This window comes from Euprymna scolopes, chromosome 19, assembly GCF_053919585.1.
Source record: "Euprymna scolopes isolate OS-2025 chromosome 19, ASM5391958v1, whole genome shotgun sequence".
Taxonomy (NCBI): domain Eukaryota; kingdom Metazoa; phylum Mollusca; class Cephalopoda; order Sepiida; family Sepiolidae; genus Euprymna; species Euprymna scolopes.
Window position 1 is genome coordinate 82,591,684 of NC_136500.1, and position 19,235 is coordinate 82,610,918.

The 19,235-nt window shown below is 33.1% G+C and overlaps 1 protein-coding gene across 4 annotated transcripts in view; it reads left to right on the top strand.

Annotated features, from left to right (window-relative positions):
• Positions 1-19,235, top strand: part of LOC145239792 (uncharacterized) — a 364,141-nt gene that overhangs the window by 118,755 nt on the left and 226,151 nt on the right. For all 4 annotated transcript variants that reach the window (XM_080103293.1, XM_080103291.1, XM_080103294.1 and 1 more), the window contains exons 7-10: positions 435-659; positions 7,702-7,844; positions 10,492-10,724; positions 18,807-19,169. In XM_080103293.1, the coding sequence (XP_079959419.1) occupies positions 435-659; positions 7,702-7,844; positions 10,492-10,724; positions 18,807-19,169 (964 nt within the window). The remainder of the gene's footprint in view (positions 1-434; positions 660-7,701; positions 7,845-10,491; positions 10,725-18,806; positions 19,170-19,235) is intronic.

Sequence of the window (19,235 nt, forward strand, 5' to 3'; positions counted from 1 at the left end):
TCTTCTTGTCAAACTCAGTAGTTTTTCTGTTGAACTCAAGGAAACTTTCTGTCAAACTCAGGGGATCTGCATAGAATTTCAAATGAAACTCTTTATTTGATCCACGGGGGGGGGGGTAGCATACTCTTGTTCCGTCATTTATGATTAACCCCCCCCCCCAGTGGATTAAATAATTGGATCCATTTAAAATATCCATGAAGATTCCCGAGTTCAACAGAAAGTACGACAAGATGCACCTGAAGAAGGTCAATGGTTACATTGATTGAAACCAACACTCAAGTTGAGAACAGTAGTCCAAAGAAATCAAATAATACGAATAATCAATTCTCATGTAAAAGAAATCAAAAACATTAACTTTCAACGATTGTATGAGTTTGAGTTTCACATTTAAATAAGTCAATTGTCAGCCTTAAACTTTTCTTTTTGTATATTAGTAGCACCTTGTCTGAGTTCCCCGTGTCAACATGGCGGGACGTGTATCAGCAACATTGAAAAAGGTACCTTCCATTGCAAATGTCCTCATCCGTATAGCGGGATCCATTGTGAAGTATGGATGAATCCGTACGTTTGGCAGTCGGATCCTGGTTATTGTCATGACGTACAATTGCGATACTATTTTGATCAGCAATCTCACCAATGTCTACCATTCAACTACACAGGTAAGTTTGTCTGCGATTTTGGTCCTCCTCCATATATTTAATGGCAGTAACTACAACATCTCTTATTTATATAAGGTTAAGCATGTGTATATGCTTATATGTTTCTATCAATAGGATTCACTTCCAAACACTTTGAAAAGTTTGCTATACCATGTGAACACCTTGTAAGTAAATATTTAGCAGAGATAGGCCTCTCTCTCTCTCTCTCTCTTGTGTGCGTGTATGTATAGCATTTAAACTACAAAGAATTTTCTGTGTTTTATTCTCGTAAGCATTCATCGGGTTAATGTATGGAACTGATATTACACTATGTTTATATATATTAATAGTTTAGCCCGGCTTTGCTCGGGCCCTATGTACTGTTCATAACTTTATGTGCATATATATATATATATATATATATATATATATATATATATATATATATATATATATATATATATTAAAAAGTTTGACTTATGTCCAGGTAGCTTGCATCTAAAATTTTAAGTGTTTACACCCAAAATTGGTGGACGAGTTTGGTAGAGTCTACAAAGGTCAACTCTTTCATCTTTGGCCTTCTTGCAGTCAAATTTTCGCTCAGAAACTGATTAAAAAGCTTGCTGCATGTCTTAAATATCCTTCATGTAAAATTTAAAATGTTTAGACCCAAAATTAGCTGAATAGTTTGCTAGAGACCGCGAAAGTCAAATCTTTTAAACTTTTATCCCTTGGCAGCCAAATACTCGGCCAAATACCGATCAAAAAACTTTAACCTACGTCTGAATATACTTTATGTAAAGTTTCAAATGTTTAGACCAAAAATTGGCTGAGAGGTCAAGTTATTTTTAACTTGGACCCCAATTTTGACCTCTTAACATTTATTGTTTGGGGCTCAAATCAAGTTAAAAAGGTTGATCCATGCCAAAGAAACCTACATCTAAAATTTCAACTGTATAGACCCAAAATTTGCGGAGAAGTTTGGTAGAATTTTCAAAGGTTAAATCGTTGAACTTTGACCCTTTGACAGCCAAATTTCTGGCTGAAAACCAAATAAAGATTTTTCCAAATATCAATACCTCTTATGTCAAATCTCGAGTCTGTAGACTGAAATTTGACAGAGTAATTTGGTAGGGAAATGTACACACAGAGACAGATACACAGACAATTTCACTTTTATAGATATACTAGCATGGGTGCCCGGCGTTGCTCGGGTGTTTGGAGGTGTATGCTCAGCAAAAAAAAAAAAAAAGAAAAAAAGGTCAATTTTTTTAACTTTGACCCCTATTCTAACCCCTTATCATTTATTGTTTTGGGCTCAAATAAAGTTATTAAGTTAGATCCATGTCCAAGGAACCTATATCTAAAATTTCAAGTGTTTAGACCCAAAATTGGCGGAGGAGTTTAGTAGAGTTCTCAAAGGTCAAATCGTTGAACTTTGATCCCTTAGCAGCCAAATTTCTGGCCGAACCCCGATTACAAAGATTTTCCCAGATCTCAGTACCCTGTATATCAAATTTCGAGTCTGTAGACTAAAAATTGACAGAATTATTGCGTAGGGGAATGTACACACACACACACACACACACACGTTCACGTTCACTTTTATAGATATATAGACTAGCATTTCATCCCGGCGTTGCCCGGGTGTTTGGATGTGTATGTTGAGCAAAAAAAAAAAAGAAGAGGTAGTAAGAAGGTAGGCTCGAACCCGTACCGTGAAGGAGGGAAAAAACAGGGAAAAACTTGTTACGACTACCACCAAACCGAAAGTGACTTATGTTTAAATTAAGGCTAGACAATCGAAAGGAGAGAATGACTTTCAAAAATATCGGCAAAAAAGCGACCCCTCTCTTGTAGAAGTACTCAGTTGAAGGTGAAGATATTAATGTTTTTAGCCAATTTTTCGATATTTGTCGTCTGAAAGGTCGACCTTCAAAACGATACTGATCTGGGTAAAATCCGTCGCCTTTGTCGAAAGTTTTAGGCAGACATACAAACATACATACATACATACACACATACATACATACATACATACATTTATATATTGGTAACTAAAAATTTTCAATCCAGACCAATTAAAAGGCGTGCCCTATCTCTGAATACCGTTTATGTCAAATTTCAAAGGATTAGACCAAAAATTGTCTGAGTAATTTGGAAGAGATCACAGAGGTCATCTTTTTTTAAAAATTTGACCCGTATTATGGCCTCTTAACATTTATTGTTTTGGGCTCAAATAAAGTTATAAAGTTAGATCCATGTCCAAGGAACCTATATCTAAAATATCAAGTGTTTAGACCCAAAATTGGCGGAGGAGTTTGGTAGAGTTCTCAAAGGTCAAATCGTTGAACTTTGACCCCTTAATCTCCAAATTTCTGGCCGAAAACCGATTCCGTCGATTTTCCCAAATCTCTGTACCCTGTATATCAAATTTCGAGTCTGTAGACTAAAAATTGACAGAGTTATTGCGTAGGGAAATGTACACACACACGTTCACTTTTATAGATATATAGACTAGCATTTTAGCCCGGCGTTACCCGGGTGTATGATGTGTATGTTGAGCAAAAAAACAAAAAAAAAAAACGTGGTAGTAGGAAGGCAGGCTTGAACCAGTACCGCGAAGGAGGAAAAGAACGGAAAAAAAAACCCTTACCTCTTTGCTATTACGACCACCGCCAAACCGGAAGTGACGTAGGTTAAAATTAAGGCTAGATAATCGAAAGGAGAGGATGACTTTTACAAATATCGGCGAAAATAGCGCCCCCCCCCCGCTGTAGAAAAGTGCCCAGTTGAAGGTGAAGATATTAATGTTTTTAGCCAATTTTTCGATATTTGTCGTCTGAAAGGTCGAGCTTCAAAATGATACTGATCTGGTAAAAATCCGTTGCCTCTGTCGAAAGTGTTAGGCAGATATGGAAACATACATACATACATTTATATATTGGTAGCTCAAATTTTCGACCCAAACCGATGAAAAAGCTTGCCCTATCACTGAATACCTTTTATGTAAAATTTCAAATGTTCGACCAGGAAATGTATGAGTAATTTGGTAGAGACCGCAGAGGTCAACTTTTTTTTAAATTTGACCCCTATTCTAACCCCTTATCATTTATTGTTTTGGGTTCAAATCAAGTTATTAAGTTGGATCCATGTCCAAGGAACCTATCTCTAAAATTTCAAGTGTTCACACCCAAAATTGTCGAAGGGGGTTTGGTAGAGTTCTCAAAGATCAAATCGTTGTATTGTGACCCCTTAACATCAAAATTTCTGGCCGAAAACGGATCACAAAGATTTTCCCAAATCTCAGTACTCTGTATATTAAATTTCGAGTCTGTAGACTTAAAATTGACAGTTATTGCGTAGGGAAATGTACACAAACAAACAGACAGACAGACAGACAGACACACACACACACACACACACACACACACACTCACAGTTTCACTTTTATAGATATATAGATGGTATTTATTTGCTCCCCCACTGAGCAAATTAGGCACAAGGCCGTTTTTAATGTGAGGTAAAAACCAGCTCCCCTAAAAGTAGGCAAAAAGGAGGCACTCTGGTTACCAAAAATAATAATTGTCCCAGTATAGAGGGTTTCCCCTCCATTGACTGGTACAAACCATCTCAAGTGCAGCATCTGCCGGAACAGATGGTGTTTATTTGCTCCCCCACTGAGCAAATTAGGCACAAGGCCGTTTTTAATGTGAGGTAAAAACCAGCTCCCCTAAAAGTAGGCAAAAAGGGGGCACTCTGGTTACCAAAAATAATAATTGTCCCAGTATAAAAGGTTTCCCCTCCATTGACTGGTACAAATTATCTTAAGTGCAGCATCTGCCGGAACAGATGGTGTTTATTTGCTCCCCCACTGAGCAAATTAGGCACAAGGCCGTTTTTAATGTGAGGTAAAAACCAGCTCCCCTAAAAGTAGGCAAAAAGGGGGCACTCTGGTTACCAAAAATAATAATTGTCCCAGTATAGAGGGTTTCCCCTCCATTGACTGGTACAAATTATCTTAAGTGCAGCATCTGCCGGAACAGATGGTGTTTATTTGCTCCCCCACTGAGCAAATTAGGCACAAGGCCGTTTTTAATGTGAGGTAAAAACCAGCTCCCCTAAAAGTAGGCAAAAAGGGGGCACTCTGGTTACCAAAAATAATAATTGTCCCAGTATAAAAGGTTTCCCCTCCATTGACTGGTACAAATTATCTTAAGTGCAGCATCTGCCGGAACAGATGGTGTTTATTTGCTCCCCCACTGAGCAAATTAGGCACAAGGCCGTTTTTAATGTGAGGTAAAAACCAGCTCCCCTAAAAGTAGGCAAAAAGGGGGCACTCTGGTTACCAAAAATAATAATTGTCCCAGTATAGAGGGCCTCCCCTCCATCGACTGGTACAAACCATCCCAAGTGCAGCATCTGCCGGAACAGATACTACACTTTGATCTTGGCCAAAATATATAGATATATTCAATCATTTGTGCCCAAAATACGAATATAACATGTTTATTTATATAATGACAAACTTTAAGACAAATATCCACATGCCGTTCAACAAAAAAACTTATCCACCTTACCTACTATAAAAATGCTAGTTTATTTTGGTGTCTTAACCTCCTCACCCTATTTGTGCTGATGAGAAGACAATATTAAAAAAAAACATTCATTGAATTAATACCGATATTATTTGTGAATATTAATAAAATGAGTATCGTTTCCGAAACGATCGTACATCCAATTTGACTTTGTTTTGTTTTCTCCTTTTGAAACTGATTCATAACTAACAATTATTAATCTTTATCCTCAATACATATATAAGGGAGAACTTTATGTTGATGCATATAATAATAATAATAATAATAATAATAATAATAATAATAATTATATATATATATATATATATATATATATATATATATATATATATACATGTGTAAAAGGGCTCCCCCAGTCTTTGACAGATTATGATTACTCACAAAGGGGTGCCTGCGCGTGAAAGTCTTATTGGTAGGAGGTGCGCAATCCCCAACCACACCTCTCCTGGGTCAACATTGTTGTATACCAGTAGCAAGTGAAGTGTACAGGACGACTAGAAACAAATGCCGAGAGAAGTGGAGAGCTCATACAGCGCCTAGAATTCCCAAATGGTCACCCATCTACTACTAACCAGGCTCAACGTTGCTTAACTTCAGTGATCTGACGAGAACCGGTGTGTCAACGCGATTATATATATATATATATATATATATATATATATATATATATATTATTATTATTATTATTTTATGTATCTGCATAAAGTTATATGTATCTATTTTCAGTATTTAAAGTGCTCAATACGTAAGTAGAGCTAGGTAATAAGTTTTGAAAATATATATGGCAATTAAGCTACACAGAATTTTTTGCGTTTCATCTCACAAGGATTAAACATGGAAAATTCTGTGTAGCTTAATTTAATATATAAAAGCTATATATAAAAGTCTGTCTCCATATTTTCAAACTCTATCTCCTACAAAAAAAAAAAATGCAGAGCGGTGCTGGGGGCCTCAGATGATTGGATTTTTTACACACCGTTTTTTTTATGCGTCTTTAGCCGATTTAAATTATTTTTAAGGGTTCAAAACTTAACAATATCGTTGCACAGTTTGTACATTCATCTTAGTTTATTTTTAAATTTTTAATTTTTAATCACTTTATATGCGTGTCACGCTGTCACGTTAGTATAGTGATAACGTCAGTAGCTTTGAATGTTACAGTTTCGGTTTCGATTCTAGCACCTAAATAATTTTTGTTTTACTTTTAAAATCACGACTCTATAATAATATATACGAAATCTGAACAAATTAAAATATTATATTTAAGTGTAAAGCTGAGCGCCCCTCCGCTACTGGCTTTATATATTTTACAAAACTTATATATATATATATATATATATATATATATATATATATATATATATATATATACACACACACACACTTGTGATATTAAGTTTGCTAACCAATCAGATTCTTTGTTATTCCTGTCCCTTTTTCACCAGCCAATAGCCAGGCTTTTATCAAACAAAGACCGGCTGGTTCCTATTTTTAGAGAAGATGAGTCATTCTTTTTTGTGTATTAAAAGGTGACCTTCTCATCCAATTTATGAGAATAAACAAAATAATATATATATATAATGAAAAAGAAAAAACGAAATTATTTATATATTCATCAACGTTTAGAGAATCTAGGAGAAATGAACATCCTTTATTGAGTGAAGTCTTATTAAACTTAGTTTGCCAAAGAAAAAATGAAACAAAAACAGATCATCTTAAGATGTGTCTATACCATCTCTGCGCTCATCAAACATGCTATTTAACAATGTGACAGATCGGCCAACATTTAATGTTAACAAATACTTGTCAAATCGTTCTCTTAAGTAATCAAATTTTGTCCATCCCATTCATCATTTTCAATCTTCTCATAATATTTTTCATCATTCAACTGAAAATCTATCGATTTCATTTACCCTTATACTCGAGTGACTTTTGGTCTTGATAAGTAATGGTAACTTTAGTATAAAAAAACTGTATATACTAGTAAACTTACTGATGTGGACCCAAGGTTGGGATTACAAAAGGAAAACACTGAACACGGATTACATGTAAGAAAAATATATTAACCAAAATATTACAAGGATAGGATAAAGGGTAAGTGGAGCTTACTGTCCGGTGATGTCCGTTATGGGTAGTTGTATGCACTGCATACTATTAGTACTCCTGAAGGTTCTATGGTATTATGATACTACTCCCTGATAGTGTTATCTCACATCGTAATATAGTATTGGAGGAGTCTATGATGCAGGTAAGTTTCGGTCTGACAACACTTCGAATATCTAATATCACTATTAAAAAATTCTAATATTGATACTGACTGAAGTGCTAATGTCAACAAAGATAACTGAAGAAGTCTGGAGAGTACGACAGTCGAAACGTCGTGAATATAAGTTGTCTTGATATGTGAAATATAAAATCTTTATTAATTTTGTTCATCGCTTTTTTTTTTTTTTTTTTACTTTCAGGATGCGGAGGAAATGTAAACAACTTTGTTTCTTTATCCGAATGTCAGAAGAATACAATGTCAGGTGCCTGTTGTCAAAGAGAATACTCTGTGAATATTAACGACATTATTACAGGATCGCAGATAATGCGCACAAAATGTCAGGTAAGTCACTTTAATAACTGAATATCATGACATACAAGCAGAACAACCCAACATTTCCCGGGTGTCAAATATGTAGAATTTGCATTGTAGTGACATTAAAATGTTGAACATTGTCAGAAAATGAAATTTCTCTTAGAAATTAGATTACGAAGGAGAACCTAATTTCTTATTGGAAATTTCCTGTGTCAAGAAATGACGTCATGTGCAAGAAGTCCTTAGTGATACGCAGAGAAGAAACTAGTAAAGATTTTCCTTTGAGTCTTCAGTCTGAAGAAAGCTGTGCATGTTTGGCAGAACTCTCCTTCTGTTCTTTCTCATGTGAGCAGACGAGGGGAAGATTTGTACCATGCAATCTGTACTATACTATATGTAGTAGTACAATCTACACTATATGTAATAGTACAATCTATACTATCCTATACTTACTAATACAATATATCCTATACTTACTAGTACAATGAATCATATACTTACTAGTACAATATATCCTATACTTACTAGTACAATAAATCATATACATACTAGTACAATAAATTCTATACTTACTAATACAATATATCCTATACATACTAGTACAATATATCCTATACATACTAGTACAATATATCCTATACATACTAATACAATATATACTATATATATAATAGTACGATCTATACTATATATAATAGTAATATTCTAAAAAGAAATAAACCAAAGCAAAATAATGGTTTTAATTGCTTCAACTATTACCGACACTATTACACAAGAAGAGAAAGAAAGAAGGATCAAATCTACACGCTGATTCTGCTTCTATGAGCCCTACTATTTCTCACTATTAGGAGAGAAAAAAATCCTAGATGGATAACATAAGATCACAAAAATCTTGTTATCCATTTCATGTTCATCTCTGCAAAGAACTTGTGTGTGTTTTTTTTTGTTTAAGAACAAAGTGATGCTGCGCTTACTCTTTTCTGCCCTTTTATACTACAATCAGCAGCATCTCATTTGCATAAAGCGATTAGTTGGATTAGCATAAAACCGGAAAGGCAGCCAATTTTTTTCTTTTCTTTTCTTTTTGTCTGCATGGGACCACACAAGAAACAGGTGTGTACAGACTTTTTAATACCTTTTAAATAATTTTTAAATAAATAATAAACATTTAGAGTTTTCAAAGGAATTGGCCAGAATTGCATTAAATTTAGTATAAGATGCCATTTGGATTTCGGGTCTGTCATAGTAAGTTTTGAGATTAAAATCTATTTCGATTGTCTTATATTTCTTGTACATAAGCTAATTATGCTTTCGCAACCTACAAAGTAAGGTAATTCCACTGCACTTATTGTGTATCTAATGCTTACTGGTACCGCAAAAAAATTTAATTGCACCCGACTTTATTTCCACAAGTTGAGCATGGGGAACTTTCCTCTTATTATGGATTTTCCAATCCTTCAACAACTGATCATCACTTTGGTCAAATTCACTCACATTCAATTAATCTCCATGGTTTTCCGCCAAATCGCATTTTTTTTTTGTCTTAAAAATAAGAACATACGATAATCTGGAAAAAAAAATGATAAACCATTCTTTCCATTGCTTGTGTTATGTTGATTAATCAGACTATTATTCTCATCTTGGGTGTTTAAGAGCAACTCAACACTCCGAAAATACCTGATGCATGTAAAACCCCTGACTCAAAAACTCATGACAGAAAAGTGCGTTTATGAGATTTCATGTAAATTGGAGAAAACTTTACAACAGTGAAACATGCCGCCCCCTCAAAGTGAAACTAGAATTACACTGAAGAGCTATCACACGCAGAGAAATCGAAAAATCAACCCTGGCTGAACATGTGTGGAAGAAAGGGAGTAACCATTCCCCAATATGGGATGATGTTAAAATACTGGATACAGAAGAAAGATGGCGGATCAGAAAAATTAAAGAGGCAGCACATATGATAGATAATAATAACATCATTAGTCACGCCAGAATAGACCTAAGTTGCATTTGGATGCCTCTAATTTCAAAATCACAGAAAAAGAAAACATGATATATGCTCATTCCAAAGGAGGTAACTTCACAATAACAAAAACTTTTTTTTTCTTAGAGTTGTCCCGCCTTACATCGTGTTTTTTTTTAAACAAAGATACGCATGGGTATCGATCCTCTGTTTCATAAAACACTTTTTTTCACTAATATTAACAATTAGTATAGATATCCCGAAAAATTGAGTCATAGGAAAACCATTACGAAATATCTTAGTGACTCCTGATGATTGAACCTTCTTTATGATCCACGGACCCATCCTCAAACAAACGGTCCGAATTCTTGTTATGCAGAGCCAACTCTCTTTTCCTTAGTAGAAAAAGAAGCATGTTCTCAACACCCGAAGAAGGTCACAGGTTGCAACGGCCGAAACGTTGTGCTAATAATACCCAAAATGATAATAGTAGTCCGATTAATAAACATAGCGCAAGAATTCACATCTCATCTCGAAAATTCAGAATTGCATTCTTTTCATTATTATTATAAAGAAGCGTCAAAATATGGTACGTATTAACCTATTTCATTTTAATTATTGTAAACGGATGAGTTATTATTAAAAAAAAAAATATGATTAAAATAATATCTGTTCTTCCTTTTTTTTTTTTTTGCTTATTTCTCTCAGGTACTTAGCACCACTGCTTGCAGAAGGCTGCATAGACAGTCTGACAATCCCAATGTGGAGCTTGAAGTGGTCGGCTTTCTCCCAGGTTCAAGCTGTGAACTTGCTCAATGTCCAAAGAGTGAAGAGGTTAATTTTTGTCGTTTTCCTGGTCGCAGTAATGTCCGTGTCGGACAGAAAACTGTCATTGGTTGTGAAGAATGTACCTGTATATCTGGTGGCAAATGGAAGTGCAGGTAATTTGAAATTTGATACGTATATTATTTCATCATAAATTTGATACGTATATTATTTCATGATAAATTTGATACGTATATTATTTCATGATAAATTTGATATGTATACTAGAAGATTGCCCGGCGTTGTCCGGTCATAAGATACGCTTAAATATGATATTTTAATGTATGCAGATTTCGTATTTATTATATAGCCAATTCTCTATTAATTATGTTGTGCTCGGTATATAGTAGTGCCCCCCCACCCATGACCCAGTTGTAAAATATGCTTGAATATTTTAATTTATACAAACTTCATATTTCTTATTATAGAACAATACTCCATTGCTTATTATGTTGTACCCAATATATTTTTTTAATTATAACTTGGGTGCAATCAGTTAGAATCGATACCAAACCATAACGTTCCAGCCTTAGTCGTTAAGTTTGAAAAAGTTTGAAAAGCATATTTTTTTTAATTTGTTTTGGTGATTAAAAAAAAAAACTGTTTCTACAATTTAATATTTTTCAATATTAAAAGATATGTATTTTGTTTTTGTTTCATCGTTATTATTTCCTGATTACTTGTGCTAAAACACGTCAGCCATCATGGAAATTGCTACACACATACACAGACATAAAATTCTTCCGGGCAGAAATTTGATGCTTGCCTATGAAAATTAAACTAAAGATATGGATGATACTAAACTTGATCAAAATCCATTTCATAATTTCCATTCTAGAAAATATCTAAAATTTAAGGTTTAAAATGAGTCTTTGAAATAAAATGAAATTTAGGGAATCTTGTTTAATTGGTGTCTAATGACTATGGGTAAAATTCAATGAAAATCTGAAATGTTTGAATTATCAAACCGAAAATTGTGTTCATATTATACCTTCTAAAATCCCTTTTAAATTACTCTAAAAAAAATCTGAAATTTGTGGAAGAGGGTAAATTTGTAGATGATCACCCCCAATACTCTCTCCTCTCATTTAGATTCTACCGTTTTTTGTTTTTTGTTTTTTCGTACAATTAGCTGTGAACACCCTGAAAAATTTGAAGGATCTTCCCACCCCCACGAAATACAACTTATTTTAGAATTAAGGAGTATAGAAGGTGGACTTTGGTTTTATTTTTGGCAATCTTGTAACTCTTGCATGACTTATTAATCATTGGAGACAGGAATGTTAATTCCATGAGTGATGTTTCTGACGATGGAGAAAGAATTGCTGTTTTCCAAGTCAAAATCTATCCATCTGACACTAGTTTTTGACAATAAAGTGGTATTTTTTTTTAGCTTTTTCAAGATTCACTACAATTTTTTGCATTAGTAATGCTTCAAAAACCTAAGCGATATAAAAAAAAAACACCTTCACCGACTTCATCTTCATCAGAACGCAAGATTTTTACGTCTCAGCCATAAATACACTTGTCTTGCGTTGGAAAAAGTGTGTTGATGGTGCCTATTGCAATCAATAAATTTTTGTTTGGGCCGAGATATGTTTATCTGAATTTAAAAGTTAAAAACAGCAAGAACTTTCTTGTCATATATATATATATATATATATATAACTTTACCTAAAATATTTAATAATCCAATAGTCATACAATCATTACCAAATGAACTTAAAGGTACAACAGCCAATAGTTTCGTAGTATAAATATTAAATTAATATAAATAATAAGATAAATACTCCAGAATGTGGGTATTTATTTGCTCCCCCACCGAGCAAATTAGGCACAAGGACAATTTTTAATGTGAGGAGTGAAGGGAGTGGGAATGGAAAAAGGGGACCAGCTCCAGAGAGGTGGGAAATGGGAGTTGGTTAAAGGTCAGGTATGTGGGGTTGCCCCCACATCTGGTCTTTGCTTGCAGTATCTGTCGGAACAGATACTACACTTTGATCTTGTCGCCCGGGTCCCGGAGGGCGCTAATGTGAATGTAAAATGGCTCCTTTCCGTAATAATGATATAGGACATATAATTAAACATCCTAAAAAAACTAATCCTCTTCTTATAAATTCACAAATACTTATGGAACTTCATATACTTTAAAATAATTTTCTAATAGTTCCCATTGATAAAGCAGCAAATAATATAGATTTTATATGTAAAAGGTATTATATACAACGTTTATTGTTAGAAGTAGGAATTATTGGTAAAGCTTCAGATACCTAAAAATTAAGTAATAATGAAGTCGACAGTATTGTTTTAAATAACAGCATTGTTTGTGAAAAATTAGGATTAAAATTAGAAAATAAAAATGAAAAAAACTTCCATATACATATTGGTTACCTAACATGCAGTGCCCGTTTTACTGTTGCTTCAAAAATGTGCATTAAGAAGCCATTAAGTAAAGTTATATCTAAAGTATTTAAACTAATTATTAATCAAATAAATAATTTCCACCAGAAAAGGAAATTCTATAGTAATAAAAATCTATTGTGGGTGATAAATAATGCATATCCAGTAAAAGAAAAATCAAATAGAATAAATTCTTGAAAAAAAAAAAAAAGAAGCTAAATCAATAGCAACGTATGATTTTAGTACTTTATCTACAAAAATACAACATAAAGAAATAATTAAAGAATTGAATAATACTGTAGATCTAGCTTTTGCAGGCATCATCATCATCATCATCATGACAGGCTCCTTGCCCTGACCAATGTGACTCTTCCTCTCCAGAGTTTCCTGTCTTCCATCAGATCTTCAGGTTCATAGTTGGCGTTGTGTGCTATTTGTTGGATGTACGTGGATCTAGGTCGTCCTCTGCTTGCGTGTCTGTGTCATGGAGTCCATAGCAATATATCACTCACCAATTCATGCTTGCTCCTCAGACAATGACTGGCAAATCGTAGGCGTCTTTTTCTGATGGTATTAGATATGGCAAGTAGGTTGCCATAAAGTTGCTGCTTCGTGGGATGATTTTGCCAAGATATATTTAATATTGTTCTTAGCATACGGGTGTATGTGCCGTCTAGTTTTCTTTCCAATCTTTTGGTGAGTGTTCAGGTTGTAGCACCTTAAACAAGGACAGACTCTACCACTTCCCTGAAGAACTGTCTTTTCAGTTTGTCAGTCAGTCCCTTTAAAACATCCTAAAAAAAAAACAAAAAAAAACTAATCCTCTTCTTATAAATTCACAAATACTTATGGAACTTCATATACTTTAAAATAATTTTCTAATAGTTCCCATTGATAAAGCAGCAAATAATATAGATTTTATATGTAAAAGGTATTATATACAACGTTTATTGTTAGAAGTAGGAATTATTGGTAAAGCTTCTGATACCTAAAAATTAAGTAATAATGAAGTCGACAGTATTGTTTTAAATAACAGCATTGTTTGTGAAAAATTAGGATTAAAATTAGAAAATAAAAATGAAAAAAACTTCCATATACGTATTGGTTACCTAGCATGCAGTGCCCGTTTTACTGTTGCTTCAAAAATGTGCATTAAGAAGCCATTAAGTAAAGTTATATTTGAAGTATTTAAACTAATTATTAATCAAATAAATAATTTCCACCAGAAAAGGAAATTCTATAGTAATAAAAATCTATTTTGGGTGATAAATAATGCGTATCCAGTAAAAGAAAAATTAAATAGAATAAATTCTCGAAAAAAAAAGCTAAATCAATAGCAACGTATAATTTTAGTACTTTATCTACAAAAATACAACATAAATAAATAATTAAAGACTTAAATAATACCGTAGATCTAGCTTTTGCAGGCAGTAAAGGTAAATATGTAGACTTCTCAAGATCTAAAAGCCTTGTCTTGTAAAACGAAAAATGGTAAGACTAGTGTTGCCAAAGCTATTTTTAAAATACTTAGTCATCTTATTGAAGAAAGCTACTTTCAAATAGGAAATAAAATATTTGTTCAAAATATAGGCATTTCTATGGGTTTAGATCCTGCATCTTTCTGGGCAAATATGCATTTACATAGACTAGAATATATATATACGTCAATATATATATATACGTCATTAAAAAAAAAAAGAATGAAATATATAAAACATATAATTATCATCGTTGCAGGAGATTTATAGACGACCTTATATGTATAAATGATAATAAGGAATTTGAAAAAAATAAAAATAAACATTTGATTTATCCTAAGGAGTTAGAATTAAAATGTGAACATAGAGGAACAAATGCTACACTCCTGGATTTAGATATAAAAATTGAGGATAGAATATTTATTTATAAAATGTTTGATAAGAAACGCCTTCTCTTTTAAAATAGTTCGTATGCCACATAAAAAATAGCGCATGCCTATATATATGTTTTACGGTAACAATATGTCCGAGTTTTTAAGAATAGCTCGTGTTACCCTAAATTTGATAGATTTTATACCTCCAGTATTTAGTTTAGTAATAAGAATGATTAAACAAGATGGTGAAAAAAAATATTTAAACAGTTAAATAAAGCATTTACTCGGTACTCTGATGCTTTTAAATCATATCAAATTAAACGAAGTACATTAATAGAAAATATCCAGAACCACATGAGTAATCTATATATCTATAAAAGTGAAATTGTCTCTCTGTGTGTGTCTGTGTGTGTACATTTCCCTACCAAACTACTCTGTCAATTTTCAGTCTATAGACTCGAGATTTGACATAAGGAATATCGAGATTTGGGAAAATCTTTTTAATCGGTTTTCGGAGAGAAATTTGGCTGTCAAGGGGTTAAAGTTCCAAAGATTTGACCTTTGCGCTCTCTAGCAAACTATTCAACTAATTTTGGGTCTGAACATTTGAAATTTTATATAAAGGGTATTCAGACATGCAGCAAGCTTTTTAATCAGTTTTGATGCAAAAATCGGTGATAATGCACTTATTGATCTGCGCTATTTTTTAAATCGTATTTCCAAGTTTAATTAAAGTTTTATGATATGTTTTTTTTTTTATTCAATTGTAAGGTTAAAGTACAGAATAGGTACAAAACACCCTCCTCTCCCCATGTTAAGAATGGCTTTTTAAATAATAACGTTATTATTTCAGCACGGATCAATATGTGCATGAGTACTCAAAAATCATAGCAAGGCATAAACTTGGAAAGGGGTATAGAAAAATAGCTTCAGAACTAAAGTTGGTGGTGAGTACAGTTGGGGCTGTCGGGAGAAAGTGAAACACTATGGGTGGTAATACTAAAAATATTCTAAGAATTTGGTTGCCAAGAGGTCAAAGTTGAAACAGTTTATCTTTGCAAACTCTACCAAACTCCTCCGCCAATTTTGGGTTTAAACACTTGAAATTTTAGATGTAGGTTACCTGGACACGAGTCAAACATTTTGATATATATATATATATATATATATATATATATATATATATATATATATATATATATATACTAGCAGTTCAGTCTGGCTTTACTCGGGCGAACAATACATATAAGATGATGTGTGAAAAACAAAAAAAAATGTATATATTTACATTCATTTTAATTTTATACATATTTTTATATATATCATATATTTTTATTAACTATTAATTATACAGACGGTTGTTGGTTTTTTGTTTTTGTTTTACGGCATATCAACCCTTTTCAGGTTATTTAATGCCGAATCCAAAGATTTTGAAGAAAATTTTTTTTAATAGAATACATTTGTTATTTTCAAGTCGGTTTCTATTTAACCCATAGTTGGAACCCTAACAGGTACTACCACTCCGAGTAAGAGTGGACCTGGGAGCAATGGCAATTAAAGGGTGGCTCCACACTCCCCAAAGCCCGCAAGCTGGGGCCTCACCACTGGATATAGTTTAAGGTCATCTCCAGGACCTATAGAGATGGTACGAGTAAATAAGAATGTAAATCTATAAAAATAATACTAATAACAAAAAAGGGGGTGATAAGTCGTAGAATGGATTCAACCAAACACTATATAACACCATAGTTTTTAAATAGACACATAAATTTGTGGAGAAGGGACGGAGGACACAGGGAAGAAATATATATTTTTTTAAATGACATGAATTGGTTAACCTAAATTTATCTGGAGGAAAAAATCTAGACCCAGTATTAAGAATAATTTTGTTCATGTGTTTTAAGGAAGGTAGTGTTTGATCTGAGGAGCCATGAGTTAATATACTGTTTTGTTTTTAAATCCTACAAAACAATGTTTCATGGTAAACAACTGATGATCCCTATGAGAACATTGGTACTATTGTTTGTTCATGTAAATAAAACTATTCAGCGATATGGGATATTAATTGACTTACTACAAAATGATGTTTCAATGAAGGACATTTTTTTTAATAGTTTTAAAGAAACTTCCAAGGCTATATATATCTATAATATAAAGCTGTGTGTGTGTGTGTGTGTGTGTGTGTGTGTGTGTGTGTGTGTGTGTGTGTCTGGTCACGAATAGGCTCCTCTATGCTTGACTGTTATAGAAAACTGATCACATATAATGATAGAAGATGTATCGAGACACAGGAATGGGTATGTTTGATCTGGCATAATGATGATTCATTAAAATTGTAGGGCTTGCGTACGCGCCTGGTCTACAAAGTATGGAAATAAAAAATTTAAAAATTAAAAAAAAACGTTTACAAGTGTTTTTAATATAGATGTACATAATAATACTTTGATAAGTATGTTTTAACTTAAATAGAGATGGTATAATAAAATTGTGGGGTCAGCATTCGCGCCTGGCCTCCATAGAATGGAAATAGGCACAAACTTTAATAAAGACTTTTCATATCTATCTGCGTAAGTATACTTTGATAATTATGTTTCAGTTTGAAGAAATATGGTATAATAAAATTATGGGATGTTCGTTCGCACCTGACCTCAATAGAATGGAAATATGTCACAAAGTTTAACAAGGTTTTTTTTAATATAGATTCACAGAATATTGTGATAAGTGTTTCAGTGTGAACAGGTATGGTATAATAAATTATGGGGTTTATCTATTTTATTTTTACTTTCATCATATTTTGCTTTGGGTTTGATACCCCCAAATTCGAAGCTATCTCTTTACAACCCTTCCTTTTCATAACCTATCATACTTTCATAAATCAGAGTCCATTTTCTGTAAGCTGTTTTTGAACCCAGTCAACGATGGGTACTTTTGCTAGTATATATATATATATATATATATATATATATATATATATATATATATATATATATATATTACAAAGAAAAATGCGAGCATGAAAAGTAATATGGTTAAGATTTAAACATGGCAAAGTAAAAGGACTAGGAGGGATAATTTGCCCAGTGGATTAATTCACAAAAAAAAAAAATAATAATAATGATAATGTCGTTCATCCAATTGCATCTGTGTTTGTTTAGAATATCGCATCAGCTGGACGATGAATGCCCTGGAAAGACACTTCTGATTAATATTTAGTTTTAAAATATGCAAACAAAGAAATGATTTGCGGCGATTTTAAATGTTACCTCTTCTTTTAACGTAAATTGAATTCGTTAATAAGAAAAAATTAAAATAAAATGGTGAGATAAACCAGGGCTTGAACAGGATCATTCGATCCGTAGTCAAATGCTCTACCACTGAGCTATATTTTCAGATGTCAATAATCTGTGTTATTTTTTATTTGTTTTTTTAAGAAATTATTTGTTATCTCCCTTGCTGGTGTAACATAAAATATTCTCCTGTATAAAGAAAGACAGACTATTTTTAGGATCAAATTTTTTTCCATTTTCGATACTTATCAAATTAAGATGTGCTCAGCGGTTTCGAAACATATGAGGAAGGAACGCTGTCACACACACACACACACACACACACACACACACACACACACACACACACACACACACACACACACAAAACAACAATAACAACAAAAAGCGTCTTTTATATGATAGTATAGATAGAGATTGTTTATGATATTGTTTTAGCTTGGATGTTTTAATTTGAGTTTTCATATATTTATTCTTATATGTGTGAAAGTCTTTGTAAATTAAAAATTCCATAATACTGTTAGAATATTAAGAGGCCATTCTTAAAACAGACCGAAACTGAAATATTTAAATTTTTGATCCCATACGAAATAACACAAGATTAACATTAAAATTCTCGCAAAAAATTCTTGTCTTTTTATTTTTACATTTAATGACAGGTGCTCGAAAATAAACGTACGGAAGGAGCTTCGAGACCTGACGTGGGATGAAATGGTGAGACTCCAGCAAGCTATCTCTCAAATCCGTCTGTCAGGAACCGATAATGTCTGGGACAGGTTCCGTGACCTGTACATGGTGCATAGCATGCACTCGCATGGTGGACCATTCTATTTGCCTTGGCATCGTATGTTCCTAAGATTAGTTGAGCAGCAACTCAAAGAAGTCGACTGTGGGATCACGTTACCTTATTTTGATTTTACCACGGACGCGGCCAACTTCTCACGGGCGATCATTTGGCAGCCTAACTATTTTGGTGGAGATGGAGGCAGTTGGTGTGTGCCCGATCATCCATTTGGAGACAGGTAAGTTTTACATGTCTATATATATTATTATAATAAATGTGAGTCAATCAACATTTGTTTCCTAAA